This window comes from Halichoerus grypus, chromosome 7 (genome assembly GCF_964656455.1).
Source record: "Halichoerus grypus chromosome 7, mHalGry1.hap1.1, whole genome shotgun sequence".
NCBI lineage: Eukaryota > Metazoa > Chordata > Mammalia > Carnivora > Phocidae > Halichoerus > Halichoerus grypus.
Window position 1 is genome coordinate 118,869,677 of NC_135718.1, and position 19,796 is coordinate 118,889,472.

The 19,796-nt window shown below is 36.1% G+C and overlaps 1 protein-coding gene across 1 annotated transcript in view; it reads right to left on the reverse strand.

Annotated features, from left to right (window-relative positions):
* Positions 1 to 19,796, reverse strand: part of DTL (denticleless E3 ubiquitin protein ligase adapter) — a 42,575-nt gene that overhangs the window by 16,074 nt on the left and 6,705 nt on the right. Inside the window, exons 4-12 of the mRNA XM_078078150.1 lie at positions 19,419 to 19,480; positions 19,213 to 19,333; positions 15,846 to 15,911; positions 14,509 to 14,621; positions 13,206 to 13,279; positions 11,520 to 11,623; positions 11,134 to 11,238; positions 8,265 to 8,377; positions 1,908 to 1,997 (exon numbers count right to left, since the gene is read on the reverse strand). Coding sequence (XP_077934276.1) covers positions 1,908 to 1,997; positions 8,265 to 8,377; positions 11,134 to 11,238; positions 11,520 to 11,623; positions 13,206 to 13,279; positions 14,509 to 14,621; positions 15,846 to 15,911; positions 19,213 to 19,333; positions 19,419 to 19,480 — 848 coding nt within the window. The remainder of the gene's footprint in view (positions 1 to 1,907; positions 1,998 to 8,264; positions 8,378 to 11,133; positions 11,239 to 11,519; positions 11,624 to 13,205; positions 13,280 to 14,508; positions 14,622 to 15,845; positions 15,912 to 19,212; positions 19,334 to 19,418; positions 19,481 to 19,796) is intronic.

The following is a 19,796-nucleotide window of genomic DNA, read 5'->3' on the forward strand; positions in this document are numbered from 1 at the left end:
TACTGGGAGGCCAAAAGAAGACACACATATTTAACTGCTCTACAAGAAATGCCTGGAATCCCCAGTTACTCTATGGTCTATTAACAAGAATTATTTCCAGAGCACCTACTGTGAGTCTGACAATTTACATATTTTATGTTGTTTAATTCTCACAATGTAAAAAGCCTTGAACTCAAATAACCTCATCTACAAAATAAGAATAAAGTTATTTGCCCAAGGTCACCACAATTAAGTGGCAGAGCTAGAACTGAAATCTAAATTTTTCCAATTCCAAAGGCTAGATTTTAAAACCATATTTTACCTTCTTAACTCTAGGCTGGGAACAAAGTTATTAAAACAAACAAACAAACAAACAAAAACTTTTAAAGTAGTGGTCATTAGATTAGTATAGGTAAACAGCCCTGTCATTACCTATGAGTCTTTTCTGTGCATATAGTTAAGGGCAATATATGATAGTTGAAAAAAGAGAACACAAATAACTGAGTAATTAAAAAACTCTCTTAGTTCTCCAAAGATACATAACTCCATGTTAAAAGTAGATATTTCACTGGAAGTTACATGGAATCTCAGAAGAAAAATGTCATTAGGATTTAATTATTGGTGATTAAAGCAATGAGTTAAAAAAAAAAAAAGAGTCTATCACAAGGCTGACCACAGAAATGGTTATACAGATATAGCAATAAAAAGAAATCCACAGCAGTACTGGAAAGCTAGCAGGGATGCCATGAGTAGTAGACCAGACCATAAGAAGTTTCTGGAAGATAAAAAACAGATGGGAACAAAACCTCAAAATGTCATAAATGAAAGGGGAGATATCCACAGAAGTGATATTTCTTGTAAGCCCCAAATAACCCAAAGACTAGAGGCAGTAGGGACTGGGAGAATTAGTGGAACTTGGGCCACTATTGTATGAAATCCCTACATACTCACAAAGTTTATGTTTCTGGCCTTTTTACATTTCAGGTATTTTGTTTGTTTATCATTAAGTATTATTGTAAAAAATATTTTTTTAAGTGAGAAATGTCTAAAACATTTTGGAGCCACTTACATAGTGTAGCCATAGATAACCTAACACATTACGACTTCACAGTAAGCACGGTTTAGGCATGTGAAAACTAAATTGGACTGTGAAGGACAGTCAAGATGTTACATTTAATATACCACATTGATAATATGTAGAAAGTTAATAAAAACTAGTTTTCCCACCTTAGATTTTCTTTTTACCTTAGATTTTCAGATGAAATTTAATTACATTAAAAACTTAATTCTATGTTTAGGAAAGAAATTACTCTAGGGAATCAAGAAATCCATTCTTATCTTGCCATTTGCAATGATGTGGATGGAACTAGAGGGTATTATGCTAAATGAAATAAGTCAGTCAGAGAAAGACAATTATCATATGATCTTACTTATACATGGAATTTAGGAAACAAAACAGAGGATCATAGGGGAAGAGAGGAAAAAATAAAACAAGATGAAATCAGAGAGGGAGACAAACCGCAAGGGACTCTTAATCACAGGAAACAAACTGAGGGTTGCTGGAGGGGAAGGGATGGGCGATGGGATAACTGGGTGATGGATATTAAGGAGGGCATGTGATATAATGAGCACTGGGTATTATATAAGACTGATGAGTCATTGATCTCTACCTCTGAAACCAATAATACATGTTAATTAATTGAGTTTAAATTAAAAAAAAAAAATCTATTTTTATTCCTTAGTGTAAGTTTCTCTATTGGTAGAGAAAAGTAGAATATGTATGGTTAATGCTGACATAGATCCTGGATGGCCTCTAGATCTTTCAATCTCTAAGCATAAAAGTCTGTGTAACTCTCAAACTAACCTTGGGAAAATCTACAAATCTGTGATCTACTTTTTAAACCAATGACAGAGATTTATTTACAAACCTTTGTGAAGTCTGATGGACACCAGCACACAGATGTGACTTCTTGAGAGTGACCCTGGAGCACAGTAGGAGGATGCCAGGGTGTGGAGACCTATCACACCATCAAAAAAGAAAAAACAAGTCAGCAGAGCAGTATTAAGTCTTCCAGATAGAGCCTTTGAACCTCTCCATATCTGTGTCTTACAGAGCTTCAGGGTTGTTACCAAAGATCTCTCTAGGTCTGCCTAGTTATAGCTCAGAAAAGAGTCCCAATGGGCAATAAAAGTATTTCTGTCATTGATCTGAGAAAACAGAATGAAAATAGCCAAAATAAGTAAAATAATATGAACTTAAATACCAGGACAGGTCTTATTTCAATTCAAGACTACCTAGCTATATATATTTTGACTAAAATTCAAGAATGACATTGTTCCTCACCTCTTAGCTCGTAAACTTTCTATAAGGATAGGGTTCAGCTGCTAGGTAGTATGAACTTCAAGTGGAGTCCTGTTTTTACATAGTCTAGACATTTTCAGATCTTCTCTAATCGGCTACTTCCAGGAACACTACATTAAATAAATGCTGAAGGCATCTCAGACATAGTACCAGTTCTCCTCTGACAAGAGGACAGTCTTTCATCCAAAAGACTCACTGATTTTTACCAAAGTCCCTAAAATTATACCCCTTCATTTTGAAGGAATATAAACTATATACTTTTACATGGCACTTCCACATGGCACTTTTTTTTTGGGAAAAAAAAAATCCCCTAAAATTTCATTTTGGTAAATTTGCTTAAAGAAATCTTGAATTTTCAGTTAAGTACTGCCATATCTTAATGAATCAAGAAGGGTCATATTGTGCAGTACTATACACGTGACAAAGGATCAGATTTCCCCCCTCACTGGATGCTACTTGTGATATGCATTTGACAGTTGACTCATTCAAGAGTTGTCAATCCCTTTCAGAGGCCACGGGAATTAATCAGCACAATATGGCATATAAACTCACATAACTATTATTAGCATGTGTTCGGAAAAAAAAATTATTCTCTTTTCATTTTCCTGAGGCTATGAATCATTGCTCATCTGTATGAAGAAAGTGGAGGCGACTCTGGAAAGAGTATTTGCAGAGAATGACTAAGAAAAGTTAATAGATTCCTTCAATTGTAGTGAAGAGAGTCAACACACTGATTCATAAGGTCATCCAACTCAATTATTACTACTCCTCTCTTGGGTTAAATGGCACATGTAATGATTCAAAAAGCAAAAGAAGAGAAAGAGTAGAGTCTAATTCGCCTTGCCGGGTTAATTAGAGTTTAACAGAAAAAGCTTTTTCCTGAGTATTATCTAAAAGGATCTCACTCTTTGCCTCCTACAATGGCACAGAGAACAATAACTCATTCCCTCACAAGGTAGCATATTTTAGGAAAGACTTTCAAGATAGTCTCTAACTATCTCAGGAGCCACAGAAATTTTCCTTCCTCCTGCATTTGGGATGGCCCCAGCCCATTAAATTTCTCTTCACCCAAGGCCCAAGCAGGCCAGGTAGGAGCAAATTAAAAAGGAGAGAAAATCCTAATGTCCTCTTGACTGACCCTCCCTGGTAGGAACACATTATTCTACTGCACTGGTTTACTCTGCTTGTGGCCTCTAGCTTGTCATTTCAAGATACTGCCTCTTCTTCAATTTTCTAGGCATTACAGTACCTAAGGGAACCTAAACATGTACACAAAGGATTAAAATAAATCTCAAGAAAACCAAACATCTGCCAATAGAATATATGCACATTTTTTGCATTTATCTATAGGATCTAAAAGAAAAAACAAAAGATCCCTTGGAAAAACTTTTTACAAACTGGTAATAAGGTAGGAATAATAATGACAATAAAAGTCAGCATTTGTTGAGGCAGGCACTTTGTATAGCATTAAAGCAGGGGGAAGATTCCTCAAAAAGTTAAACACAGAATTAATTACTATATGACCCAGCAATTTTTTTTAAAGATCTATTCATCCATTTGAGAGAGAGAATGAGACAGCACGTGCGCACGCGAGTGGGGGTGGGGGGAAGGGGGAGATGGAGAGAGAGAATCTCAAGCAGACTCCTTACCCAGCTAGGAGACCAATGTGGGGCTCAGTTCCACGACCTGGAGATCATGACCTGAGCCGAAATCAAGAGTTGAACGCTCAACCCCGACTAGCCAACCAGGCGCCCCAGGACGCAACAATTCTATTCTTAGGTATACACACAGAAAAACTGAAAATATATGTTCAAACAGAAACTTGTACATGAATGTTCATAGTAGCTTTATTTATAAAGCCAAAAAGTGGAATAATTCACATGTCCACCAACTAATAAATGGATACATAAAATGTGGTCTATCCATACAATGGATATTCAGCCATAAAAAGGAATGAAGTACTAATACGTGCAACAACAAACAAATCTGGAAAACATTATGCTCAGTGAAACAAGCCAGACATAAAAAATCATATTGTATGATTCCATTTATAGGATATGTCCAGAATAGGCAAATCCACAGACAGAACATAGGTTAGTGGTTGCCAGGGGCTGAGGGCAGAGGAGAATGAAGAGTGACTCTTCAAGGGTACAGTGTTTCTTTTTGGAGTAATGAGAATGTCTGGGAATGAGACAGTGGCGATGGCTACTCAAAATCAACTGTACATTTAAAAAATGACTAAAATGATGAATTTTATATTATGTGAATTCTATCTCAATAAAAAAAAAGGGTGGAGAGGAGGGCATGTTGTGGGCTGAAAGGAGTACTAATGTCCATCAAGTTTGTATGAATGGTACTTACAGGAGCTTTCACAGTTTAGGACTACCCTACATGGTATAGTATACTTGTTGACTACTTCAAAGAAGATGAATTTCCCCTAGTGAAACTCAACTTGTTTTTAAGTCCTTCATTTTTACTCAAATAAGTTTTTATTGTCACTTTGTTATGATAAAACATTACCGTAATTACAGGATTTCATTTTTTAAAAACCTCCCTCTACTTTTAAGTAATTAGAGGACACTATTAAGTCCAAGAGACATTTACACCTATGCATTCTGGAGATGGTCAAAACACAGAAAACTGTCCTTTCTTACATATTCTAGTTGTTATATAGACTTTAATTCAAGACATGAAGAATCCCCAAGTTAAAACTCCTAGAACTATGAAGGTTACCACTAGAAATAACTGGCTCTAAGCTACACATCTAATAAAACATTCTGTATCCTTAAACATGCAAAAAAGACCAGCACCTTTCCTCAAAAAAATCTCCTTACTCTGCCCAGTCAGAAACCAAATCTCATCTTTATTTCTGCCATGAGATCATCTACACTTCCTAAAGTGTCAGGCTCAATGTTTCGCCAGTCAGCGGTAGAATGACTGTGCCAAATGAGTTTATTTATAACCACTTCAATACTATTCAGTGGCTATAACAGAAACGAACCAGGGAAGGGAGGGGAGAGGAAGGGGTGGGACAAAGGGTAAGAAATTAAAAAGAAAAAAATCTATTAACTTTTTATTTTTAAGTCTTGGTCCTTAGTATCAGAGAGTCTAACTATATTACACCTCCCTTTTGCTGAGCAGTGGTAAAGATTAAAAGGCCATTCTCTTCTGTCTTAAGATCTGCAACTCTTTTCTTTCACTCTGTTTTCTTGTGCCCATGGGCTTTTTAACATAGGAAAAATCCCAACACTTGAGAGAATTCTGACCTTTTGGAAACATAGCAGAGCGACAAGATAAACTAACAGCATGATACTCAGCTTGCATGGAATGGTTTTTAAACTACACCCCCACCCTTTTTTTTTAATCATGGAAAAGAGAAACTGAGCCACCTCACTAGGCAAATTCAATTTTAGGAGCAGTAAGCTTGCCAGGATCTCAAATATCAGAGCCTGCACACTGAGTTATGTGTGGACAGGCAGGAGAACATCATGTCTGAACCACATCATTCAGCACTGACATGTGACCCAGCCTAGGAATTTAGAAAGGGTCACCCATGTATGTGATAGCCCCTGACTGGATATCTGAAAATGGGTTACTAACAACAGCCAAGTTTCTTTACTGCATGTCTTTAGAGAGAGAAACTATACCTCAACCCTCATTCCCTGAAACAAACAAACAAAAAGCCTTTGTACTAGAGAAGATAGCTAGAGAGGAACTTTCAGAATCAACAATAAAACTGTCCATATCCACATGCAAACACATATATGTAGAAGATATAATCATATGCATAATTATGTATACATAATTAAAAAACTGATTTTAAATGATTTTTTAAAAACGATCAGTGCAGGGCGCCTGGGTGGCTCAGTTGGTTAAGCGACTGCCTTCGGCTCAGGTCATGATCCTGGAGTCCCTGGATCGAGTCCCGCATCGGGCTCCCTGCTCGGCAGGGAGTCTGCTTCTCCCTCTGACCCTAACCCCTCTCATGTGCTCTCTCTCATTCTCTCTCTCTCAAATAAATAAATAAAATCTTTAAAAAAATAAAAAAAAATAAGAAATAAAAATGATCAGTGCAGAAGTATTTCTGGCATAATCTTTTATTATGTTTTTCATGTAATTTTTTTTTTAAAGAATTAAAAAACTTAAAAAGATACAGACTTTGGTAGGAATAAAATCTTCCTGCTAAGTTGGGAGCCATAATAAAAAAAGGAATGAAGATAAAACAGTGAGAGAAGGAGAAAGGAAAAACAAAAAGTAAAATAAGAAGCATTAAGACCAAATTTAAAACTCAAAATTTTAAGTATAAGAAGAAAGCATCAGTGTTAGTAACACATATCGTTAAAGTTTAAAACTCAAGTCAGAAAATTTTATAGACAAGAAACTAGGTACAAACTCTTATGGATGAGAGTCTCAGGTATATATTTTATAAGCAAATTTTCATTTTAAAATACAATACATGAAAGAAATGTGCTTGTAGAAAGAGGAAAGTACAACACAAAAAAGCATCTTGGATAGAACAACATCTCCACCATGTGACCATCTAGGATATAATCACTAAACACCCTTAAGTTTGTGTTGTATTTTTGCACCTCTAGGTATACAGAGAAGTCATTTTTAGTATGTCCTCCAGGACCAGATGAAATTAAGCAGAATTATGCTTCATACTTGACAGGTTCTACCCCATCCTAAGCCAACATTAAAGATACGACTTCCTAGAGGTTGGCAGGACTAATAATGATATAATTTCCTCTTGAGAAGGGATTTGATAACATTGAACCTATGAATCTATCAAGTTTTAGACATTATGACTCTAAAATCCAAAATGTGGGGCACCTGGGTGGCTTGGTTGGTTAGGCATCCAACTCTCGATTTCAGCTCAAGTCATGATCCTGGGGTTGTGGGATTGGACCCCATGTGGGGCACTGCATTGAGTGCAGAGCCTGCTTGTCCCTCTCCCTCTGGCTCCTTCCCCTGCTCACTTGCTCTCTCTCTCTCTTAAATAAATTAATTAAAAAAAATAACAATAAAAAATAAAAATCCAAAATGTGTTAACTCTGATCATTCAATTCACCAATGCCAAGGACATTTATGATATTACACGGCAATCTAGAAGATAATTAATTTCTAGCCCTTGGAAAACAATGCCATGATGCTCTTATGTCTCTGAACTCCCAGACATTTCTATAATTAATTAGTCCCACAAGAGCTATTTTTCAGTAGTCAGCAAGTGCTACTCGTGTGATATTTCAGTTTTCTCCACTGAACCTTATATGGACAAATTTAAATTTCTTAGCTTACAGTAGTCACTTTAGGTATCACTGTTATTTAAAAAGTAAGAAAAAAGAAAATAAATAAACTTGTGAACAGAAATGAAATCTGTAAAATAAATTAAGTAATGCTATTAAATATATACAAAACTGATAAAGTAGCCACATCTATTGTAGTAACCTTAAGACTGGCCACAGAGAGTAAAGAACACAATTACCATACAAATATTTTTAGTGTTTTGTGCAAGGCTCTATGGTTGATTTGGGCATAGGATCCTGGGAATTAAAATACTGTATTTTGAATGAAGAGTTTGAAAACACAGAGCAGAAAGGCAATCCAACATATTTTTCCAGGAAGCAGGACAAGGTAGTTAAGGTTCTCTCTAGTCTTCTGAATTTTGAATTTCCTGATAATCCGTGAAACTGCTGGAGTACATGGATTATCAATTTCTGAGAATCTTTGGCCATGAAAGTATGATATATTCTGACAATCAGAGTAAGTTTTGGCTGTGTTAAGAAGCAAGAAGCAACTTTTACTGAACATCTAATGTAGAAAAAGTTAATAGTATGTGTTTACATTAAGCTTACTCATCTGAGAAGAAATATTTGTAAGAATACTTTAGTCTTACATTTGTGAGGGAAGTTTGATAACTTACCTTCCAGATGTAGGCAGCTTCATCACTTGAGCCACTAACTAAAAACTGGTCATCTGGACTAAGACTTGATTTAACATAAAAGGTAGAGTTTTGATGTCCATTGAAGATAGCCACTGCCAGAGGGGAAAAAAACCCAACAAATTACTTGGTTCTTGTTATTTCTAGTGTTCACATAAACGCAGACAAGTATACATGTTCCAATAAGTTTTATTAGCGTATTAACTATTGAATATTGAAACAGATAGTCAAGCTATATTCACTAAATTAAAGGGAACTGGACATTGGCAGAAAAGTAAAGGAAGACTCAGAAAGAGGTTTTATATTAGACCCAATTTCATGATCTAAGCCCAGATACTTGGTATGGAGCTGGCTATGGAACAGAAAGTGATGGAAAACATTCTTAAGAAGAATACAACCAGTGTCCACTCTTTTAGTAAAATGCCTTTATTAGACCCTCTTTCCCCACACTAGGATAGGGCTTTCCCTATTATAATATATTGGTCCTTCTTCCTCTTAGACTTCAAATCTTGAGGGTAAATTTCATATTTTATTCTTTACTCACTATACCTCACAGTGCTTTGAACAGAGATCTTCAAACATCTGTTGCATTAATAGGTAAGAATCAGTGGAAAGAGTTAAGATTTGTGGATAGCTCATTTGGGATGTGGGTATCAATCAATCAATTTATTTATTTATTGTGGGAATCTTTTTAATCCAAAACTTTAAGCAGGCTGAAAAGAAGTAGCTAGTGGGGTAAGCTATATGTCTGTAGGTAAGGTACTCCAACTAGGTTAGGGTTAGCCTTCAGTTTTAGACTTCTTACTATCTGTGGTAAAAGGGCAAGTAATCCAATCTAGCACAATGTACTTGATGGGTTCTTCTATCCTAAGAAGACCAAAACCTGAGGCCTCTGGTATCAGAACACTAATAGGAAATACAAGAAAAAAATCTTAGTTACTGGAAAATTTAAGGATACATTTAAGCAGGAAAAAAAGTTCACTCCAATCTTTTAACAGAAAGGAAGTAAGAATTATCAAGGGACTTAGTAGCTTTCCTTTAGTGCTCACAGAAATCTCTTCCTTTTGCCAGAACAAAACTGGAAAAAGACTTTGCATTTCTAGCTTTTCAAGAAAAAGCCTACATATCAAATACTCTCCACATCAACACTTCCACTGTGGACATTAAGCAGAATATGAATCAATTCAGATATGCATTTTCTTTTTATCTACTGTGATAGGTAAATCCCCACAAAATAAACAGGGTCCGTTGCTCTGAATACAACTCTAAAACTATAATTGTTTATCTTAACTCTACGAACGGAAAAATACAGACCAAATTTCCCACTAGACCTGTAAGTATTTATTGCCCTCTGCTGGTCTCATCAAGTATACTGTAAATGCTTCAAACTATTGAAAAAATCCTAAAACCTGTATTGGCATTGATTAGCTCAACTTAATCTTTCTTTGATAATATGGGCTCCGAAAATGCTTCAATGAAGTGCTTCAGAGTCATCCTTATGAACATCACTTAGTATAATAAAACACTGTAAATTAAAAGTACAGGAGATGAAGTATTAAGCCCAGGACGCTTTCTGAAGTTTTGAAAAAGATAAGCAATTACCCAATGTCATACACGTGTCTGTCTGTCACTCAATATCTGAAGAACATATCTACCTACCTATCTATCTATAGGAGCCAATAAAATAATTTTAGGAGCACAGGAAAAAGGTTACTAAATTTTTAGTAAAGTAGCCTTGGGCATATTTGTTTGACTAAACTTAAGGCCCCCTTTAAGGCCACACTACAAAAAAATGACACAGACAGAGCTCTTGTACATTTGATAATACAATTAGGATTACGCTTTTATCTTTTGGAGAAAGATTTTGAAAAGTCTATTTTATATGACTATCTAAATTAGAAGCTGTCCAAGTTCTGATTCCATTCAGGAAAACAGCGGGAGAAGTTATAAACTGCTTCCCTTTTCCAAATACTCTTGCTCTTATTTAGACAACACCAGACCTAATCCAGGACATTGGAAATACCAACTGTGAAGCTGTCACAGAACTTAAACTCCTAATACTGGCTTGGGGCAGTCTTTGGAAACTTCTTTAAGAGCCTAGCTAAGGTCTGTACTATTTTAAGATTTCTTATTTATCAGCACATCTTACTTTAGTGGGAAGTAGGTAGCTTTAGGGATTATAGAATCTGTTTCTGACAGAGCTAGAACTAGGTTACTAATATGTGGCTTGCCTAAATAATTGATAATGTTCTAAAAATTATGTAACCCTAAAAACCTTCTTAGAGTATGCCTGAGAAACTTTCATTTCTCTTTTTAAAGTGCCATGTATCTACTTTAAACACCAGATTCCAATTGTAATTGGAGGAAAAGGAAGGGGAAAAAAAAAGGTGAGGTTGGGGAAAACTAGAAATAAAATAGACACTGCTCAACATTAAGAAGGCTGAGGTAAATAAAAACTATTTAGGGACTTAAAAAATTCAGCCAACAAACACCCCCCAAACAAGACAAAAGCTGAGAACAGCCTTCTATATCCTATAAAATTTGAGACAATTCTAAATATAGTCAAAGGGACATAATTTCAGGGAAGACTCACTGTTAAAATAAAATTAAGTCACCATATACAGCAGGATTCTGTTTACTTGTGAAATATCACAAGGAAAATACACCTATGAAAATATCACTGGAACTAATCAAAGACCCCAGAGCCCTCCTATGTCTTAAAAAATTTGGTTTAGAAAAAAAGATCAATATTAAATTATCATTAACAAAAACCTCTGCATTCATTTCTGGGTAAGAGATTTTATTTCATTTTATTTTTCCAGGTAGAGATTTTAAATGGCTAAGATCTTACCTGGAGAAGTCTTTAATCCGGTCATATTGAACATGTAGATATTGTCATCTGTGCAGTTAGCAAATAAAGTAGAGCCCGTGGAATCCAAAATCAGACTTGAGTATCCTAGAAAAAGGAAACTTTAGTTAGCATGTCCTGATGACAGCAAGTAGAACTGAGATGACAACGTTGTGGCAAGAAGATCATTCCACAAGTTTATCAGAATTCTTCTTCCCTCAAATATATATAAACCAAAAATATTCTTCTGAGTTTTTAACTTTTGAATTTCCAAAAGCTAATGTTAATCTCAAGTATATGTTGCTGAAAACTAGCTTGATATTTATTTTTAAAATTTTAACAAAAACTCACATCTCCAAAAAAGTCCTATAGGGTATAAAAAGGCTTACCTAGTTTTCGAGTGCTGCTACCTGGGTACAGGAAAGACTTGGATGCTATGGGTTCCTGTCGATAAGCAGTATAATTCTTACGTAAATCCCATATTTTGATTACCCTAAAAACCAAGGTAAAGAAAATTATTTTGTAGCCCCCCCCAACTCCAACCAGTTTCAACTACATTGTGAAATGACTTTTAATCTAACTCCTCTGGCACATCAACCAGGTATAATGAGGATATCTCATTGGGAAACAGATTGAACTATCTCATACTGTTGTTTCCAATGTCAGGCTAACAACTCAGGCAGAACGGAAACAGATGTGATCTGACCCAGCGATGGGTTACCTTGAGTTTACTTCAAGGGAGCGGAAAAGGAAGATGAAGGTTGGGTTCTGATGGTCATTGTTTCATTGTTTTCAGAGAAAAAAAAAAACAAAGCAAAACAAATGCTTCCTAAGACTTTAACACTCTGCATGTAACCTCTAACATTAAGTAACAAGCTCTGTCCCTATGGTTTTATCTCTATATGTAACTCCTTAAGTAATCTGGTCTAAACAGCTTTTCCTGTGAAATAAAGTATTTTTTCATTTCGTCTATTGGTATAATTGTCTTAATCCTCAACATGTAGTTTTTTTTTTTTTTTAAATATGTTATTTATTTATTTCTAGAGACAAAGAGCGAGTGAGAGCAGGGGGAGGGGAAGGGGGAGAGAGAGAATCCCAAGCAGACTCCCTGCTGAGCACGGAGCCTTAACTCGGGGCTTGATTTCACAACCCTGAGATCATGACCAGAGTAGATGGCAAGAGTAGGTCGCCTAACCTACTGAGCCACCCAGGTACCCCCTCAACATCTAGTTTATCGGCAACACGAAAACAAAAGCTTGGTCTAAAAGGGCAATATCCTTGGAAACAAACAGCAAGGTTTCACAGCCATTCACAAGCATAACTAGTAACCTTGAGATAATCCTTCATTTGTGCCTGAATATTTGGTCCACAGACGAGTTTTAGTGTCCAGAAGACACAATGGAAATCCTAGTTCATTAGGCCATCATCTTTTTAAATTTGTTTCGAAGGAAGGGATGTCTTAAGAGATATGATAAGCAAATAAAAGGGCAAAGAAGGGTGCTTAAAAAACACCTCAGAATTTTTATTGTAACAAAGCAACCAATTAAGAAGTACCACAAACTTATCTGCAAGCCAAACATTCAGACCAATCACAGATGGCAGGTATCTGAAAGCCATTAGGCCTTACTATCAATATTGTTAGATTACTCCCCAAAATGTCCTTTATATACGCAGAATCAGATTCCTTCTTTTAGGGTATTACTAAACCTGAGAAGATAAAAATCCAAAATAATAGAAATTTTATTCCTCAAAATAAGACTCACTGCCTAAATTATACTGCATGGACAAGCAAGCTACCCACCCAGCTTCTCTGTAACAACAGCAGCAGCCAACACTGCTCCTATGTGCTATATAATGTGCTAAGTGTGACATATGGATTCCCTCATTTAATTATTTGAGCAAGAGTCCTAACTAGATATTTTTCAGTGTGATCTGTAGTTCCTCTTCTCAGCTGGATATTCACTATGTCAAAAGTTAAAAGCATATGCATTCAATTACAATGGGACTAGGTGACTTCCCTATCACAGTTTATGAAAGACATCTCATCAAAAGAACCAAGAAATAAAGGCTCTTACCCATCCACGGCTCCTGCTGAGACTAATGTATTCTCATCTTGAAAGAGGACCACAGTAACACTCTGCTGGAAATCCTGACAGCACAGGGCAGAAAAAGAAGAAAGTCCTATTTTCGGTACCATAATCTTCATCAAGAGACCAAGGTGCTAAAATGATAGCTTCCCCTCCACCCAAATTGAGTTAGACTAAATCTTCCCTCTCCAATAATCTTAAGTCAGATATCTATACTGACCAAGAAGTAATTTTAGCATGAAAATGACCTAAACATCATGAAGTTATAGTACATAGTGTTGACTTTGACTTGTACTCAAGAAACAAACAGGTGAATAAAAGATTTGTCTAAACCTACTGGTTCTACTTAAAATCAGTCCTACTAATAAGCTATGTCTCCGTAGGAAACTCATTTAACTTTCTTGTGCCTGTTTCATTCTACAAAATGTCACCATCCACCTAAACTGTCACATAGGAATGTCTAAAGAATTATTGATGAAAAATGATTATGTGCTCTGAAAAATTTAAAGGATCTCAGTGGAATTCCACCTCCTAATTGCTGTTAACAAGTTTTCCTGGCTCAGATTCTGATTGTCTGAAATGATATTCATTTTAACTCCATCTGGCCTCCAAAAACCACAGTTAATCTTGTCAGTTTCCACTCATGCCTGTGTCCTATTCTTGGTATGCAATTTTAAGTCCTAACATTTTAGTAAACACACTTCTCCAACATATTAATTTGGATCTTACAGACCAGGAATATTAGAAAAATAAACAAATTAAAGTAAAAGCCATGGTGATGTTTTTTTTTAAAGAAAAAAGATTATGGGCAATGTTTAAGCTTTGAGTAAAAGATGCTAGAGAGATATTATATTTTACCTAAATGTTTCAATATATTTAAATAGTTTGCCAAATGTTTAATAAAATATTAAAAACTCACATATTTCCTGTAGTTTGTGTTATGTAAAAAACAGGGATTACTTCCCCCTATAGAAAACTATATCATGGTACTTAATATGCTTCTTCAAACTATCCCCCCTTTTCTAATAAATTACATTATATTGCATGGAGATATCTAGGGATGAGGCTCAGGAAGACGAATTTTTAGTATGCTTCCAGGTGACTGTGTTACACACTAGAGTTTAAGAACCACTACTGTAGGTATTGAGCAGTAAGTAATAAACCACTGAATGAAGATTCTCATTCACTTAATCTATAGCTCCTATTTTATGCCCAACAAGTTACCTAAAACGAGATTCTATCTTACTACATGTTAAGATCTGCACACATGTACACAGCTATAAAACCTTACCACAGAAGGAGCAAGTCCTTTTGAATTCTGCTTCTTCTTAGGTTTTGAAGGGGTTTGCTTATCTAAGGTATTATGAGCTCCACTGATTTGATTCACCTGCCTATAAAATCCATCTGAAAGATATTCCAAGCAAACTGATTTAGGTTTCAGAACTTTATTCCCATGCTGAATGTCACATTTACACATAAAATCTCAAAATTAATTATATTCTTAATAGTGAAATTAAAAGCCAGCAGAACTTTCTTTTGGTGCCATTATGATGTATAGAAGAGAAATAAGCATATGGATATTTATAGCAGCTTTATTCCTAAATGCCAAAACTTGGAGGCAATCAAGATGTCCTCTTGATGATGAATGTATGAATGTATGAATAAACTGTGGTATATCCAGGTAACGGCACATTATTCAATGGTAAGAAATGAGCTACCAAGCCATTAAAAGACAAGAAGGAACCTTAAATACATATTAAGTGAGAGAAGCCAATCTCAAAAGGCTACATACTGTATGATTTCAACTATATGACATTCTGGAGAAGGTAAAATGTTGGAAACAGTAACAAACAGTAAAACAGTAAAAAAAAAAAAATCAGTGGTTGCCAGGAGTTGGCGGGGGATAGCAGGATGAGCACAGGGGATTTTGAGGTTGTGAAACTATTCTGTATACTATAATGCTAGACACATGTCATTATACATTTGTCAAAACCAATAGAATGTGCAATACTAAGAGTTAACCCTCCTGTAAAGTACTGAGGGACACTGGGTGCTAATGGTGTATCCGTGCAAGTGCATCGGTTTAAACGAATGCCGAACTCTGCCATGGGATGCTGATAGTGGGAAAGGCTATGGGGATAGGGAGTATATCAGTACTCAGAGAACTCCCTGTATTTTCTGCTCAATTTTGCTGTGCATCTAAAACTGCTCTGAAAAAATAGTCTATTAAAAATAAATTATTTTTAAAAAAGGAGGTAAGCAGATGATCACTGCATTCTGCTTAATGGCATCATGGGTGTAATGTGAGCATAATTATGTTTAATTTAATCCAATTCTTTAAAGCCAAATAACTTTTAAAAGATCGTTAACCCCTGAGCCCATGTATTAATAATTCCAATTCTATCAATAATTTAGGTAAGTGGCATAGTTCAGAAGACAATATCAGGTAAATACAGAGGGTAATACTTGCAACAATCACAACAATCCTGAGAATTGGAACGGTGAGCCGAAGACATGGGGGATTATGAACATGTGCCCCCTGGTGGTAACCAGATGAAATCACTAACTCATTCAAAATAAGTATGAGGTGATCCCACACTTTCTAAAATCAAAACGGAACTAGGCTACCTTTTTTGTTGCACCTGGTGTCCCAGACCATAATGTTTCCATCTCTTCCACCTGTACAGAAGACAGCTATGGGGAAATAAATAGTTTATCAAGAAGTTAACAAAACCAGGCCAATAATGCATGCATTTCATTTTAAGTTTCCTAGAGCATCTATTATATGGTAAGTACTGTAATTGGCATAGGCAATTAAAAATGAAAAAAGATATGGCTTGACAACAAATAAGAGAAAACAAAGCTGTGAAGGGAAAGGATTATGAAGAACTCAAAATGCTTATGCTTTAGAGAATAATCCCTCTGTGTAAATATTCTTAAAACCAAATAAAATACTATGGGCGCCTGGGTGGCTCAGTTGGTTAAGCGGCTGCCTTCGGCTCAGGTCATGATCCTGGAGTCCCTGGATCGAGTCCCGCATCGGGCTCCCTGCTCGGCAGGGAGTCTGCTCCTCCCTCTGACCCTCCCCCCTCTCATGTGCTCTCTCTCTCATTCTCTCTCTCTCAAATAAATAAATAAAATCTTTAAAAAAAAAAAAAAAAACAAATAAAATACCGTATGTTAGTACACCTATGGAAAGAATAATGCAAAAGCAATAACCAAAATATACTGAGAGTTTACTAAGTGCTACACACTATCCCATGTGCTTTATATACATTATCTCAATTCTTCTTATCAACCCTATTAGGTGAATATTATTATCCTCATTTTACAGATAAGAAAACTAAGGCATAGAGAAGAGGATAAGTAACTTATAAATGTATTCCTAGCAGAATAAATCCAGAGCCCACTCTCCAAATCTCCAAGCTGTACTGTCTTCAGTATAAACATATGGACCAGATCCATACAAAACGGTGAAAGAGGATGCCTCTAGGGATGGAAAGAGGGCAAGAGGATTGGAGAAGGGAACATAGGGGAACTTCAATTTATCTGTAATGTTTTATTCTTTAAAATGAAACCAAAAAAATTCTGCTTCCTGAGTGGAAGAGTGAGCACTTACCAAACCAATCCAACTGCATGAGCTATAAACTCTGGACAAAATATAAAAACCAGTAACCTGAGGGCTCTTTAGAAACTGAACAAAAACATGCAATTTTTGGAGGGAAGTGCACACCTGAATCAAGTGATTGGCCTGGGCTAAGTTACTGGCTTTTGTAGTTTTACCTTGAAGGCAGCCACAGTTGCAGCATCAGTACCAAGCAGCTAAGATGCCAATACAGAATCTGCCATCTTTCAAGCCAGAGGAACAAGGAAAAGCAGACTGAGGCAACAAGAGCTGCCAGAGCCAGAGCGAGAGGGGAACCCTGGAGAGAGCCAGAGAAAGGGCTAACTCTAACTCTGTGTTTAAACTTAGCACATGTCTCTGGTTGACCCCTGAACCATATATGCAAGGGAAAACCAAAAGAGGCTTGTAACTAAGGCTTAAATTAAAGAACTGAATTGAGATCTGACACCCCCCCCCCGTATGTCTGACAGTCTGCAATTTAACTCTTACTGAGTTAATTGCCTGTTAAAACACCAAAATTGGGGTGCCTGGGTGGCTCAGTCGGTTAAGCGTCTGCCTTCGGCTCAGGTCATGATCCCAGGGTCCTGGGATTGAGTCCCGCATAGGGCTCCTCACTCAGTGGGGAGTCTGCTTCTCCCTCTGCCTGCCGTTCCCCGCTTGTGCTCTTTTTCTCTCCGACAAATAGATAAATAAAATCTTAAAAAAAAAAAAAATCAACAGATGAAAAGTCCAGGGAGATAAAAATGACTTTGCCCAAGAGCTTAGAGGTAGAAACAGAAATAGAACACAAGGATTCTATGTATGATTGTAAAAGTGTGCCCTGTACAAAGGCATTTGGCTGAAGATCTAAAATCTAATCTGTGTTTACCAACCAAACTATGTGGCTATGGGGGCAGTGCCCAACCAGGTAATTCATGCTAGAGCACCTATAGACTACTAGGAGCCATTGTAAAACCTACCAGCCCCAATTTCTAATTCAATGCTTTTTCTACTAGACTATATTCGCATAGATTTACTGAATAGAATTTTAAAAATTAAGCAAAGGGTCCAAAAGATATAGTGTTTTCCTTTTCTGTTATCCTTTAAATAAATTTACCTTTAGTAAGGTTAATTTTCTTTTTTTTTTTTTAGATTTTATTTATTTATTCATGAGAGACAGAGACAGAGAGAGAGAGAGAGAGACAGAGGCAGAGGGAGAAGCAGGCTCCCTGCGGAGCAGGGAGCCCAATGCGGGACTCGATCCCAGGACCCTGGGATCATGACCTGAGCCGAAGGCAGATGCTTAACCAACTGAGCCACCCAGACGTCCCAGTAAGGTTAATTTTCATGATCTTACATTATTTTTATAAACTCAGAATCAACTCTGACACAGTAGTAAACTAGAACACAACCATACCTAACTTTATATAATAAATGTGTTAATGAAAACTTATGCAGAGATAAAAACTATGCTATATATTCTTCAAGGTTCCACTCTCAAAAGCAACCACAGTCAATTAAATTTGACCTTTTTTTGAGTCCAAATCAGCTCAACAACTCAGTTTAATATTTCTGAGTGCTCACATGAATAAATTTAAAAATAGAGTATTTCTTAATGATAAAAAAGACTGTAATGTTTGTCTCTATTATTGAGATTAAAGTCAGATTAATTCAGCCACTTCTTTGAGATGAGCATTTGTTGGTCTATTTGTTAAAAAAAAAAAAAAAAATTCGTGAGAAACTAATGCAGGAAGGAGAAAAGAAATGAACAGAAATGAAGAGCTAATTCAGACACTTCTAAGTTTTTCCCTAGCTGCTTTAGTACTGCTCCGTACTATATCACTCTTTAAGTCTTCCTTTTCCACTTTAATAGTAAAACAAATATAGTAAATAATAGTTGAAAACATACTAAGGAATTGGGCCATTTAAAGTAATTAAACAGTAAGTTTTTAGGTAGAGAATCATGTCCATTTTACCAGGTTTTCCACTCTAGCCTCACACTCCATTTAATTTAAATTTTACTAGTAGACTTAAAGTAAATAATTTACAAATAGAGTTAATCAGTGTCCAGTACAGGGTTTTGACTTTAAAGGACACTCAAAGTTGAACAGAGGTATTGTAGCTGTTTATAAGTATTTACCTTATCTTCAAGATTATAGAAAAAAATTATCTGAAGATTCTTAACTTACAGGGACAGGCTAGAGATAATATCCATAAGAATGGGACTAAAAGTCAACTTAATTTCATGGAGGATTTCAGTCATGAGATTCTCAATCTCAATGTAGGAAAAATAGCAACTCTGACAGGGGAAAGGGTGGAAATAATCAAAGCTTCTTATTAACTCACCATGAAGGAGGTTAAGGACATGAAAGAGGATAGACACAGACCTACCTTTCTCAAACTTAGAAAAGGCAACTGACTTAAGGCTGCACTGATGACCTTTGCATGTTCCAATCAGTTCACCAGCTTTTACATCCCAAAATTTGGCTGTTTGGTCACCTGCTGCTGTAACCTTTTAAAAAATAAGGTATCACAATTTAATAAAGCAATGCTTTACCAGTATTTACCCAGATTCCAATAAAATGAAAGTCACTTACAAGTTTAAGTTCACCAGGAACCCAGGCCAGGTCAAAGACAGCATTCCAGTGAGCCATCCATTCTAAACAAAGAAAATGGTGAATGTGAAATGTCTAGACTACATTCAGGGCCATATCAATAGAAGTTTGAATTTCTTGAAAGCCAGAGTGAAAAAATAAGTCATCAGCACCCTATAATCCATAGGCCAAAGAGAACTTGTATATTCACAGAACTTACATATTTCCTTCACTACTACAGAGAACTACCATTTGATATCAAATTCCTTTGCATGAGGTTACTAGTAATATATTCTCCAAAATGGAATCTTTCTGAAATATTCTCCAGTTCAAAAATCTTCATCATGCTCTCTGAATGGAATCTAAAGTAGTTTGACATTT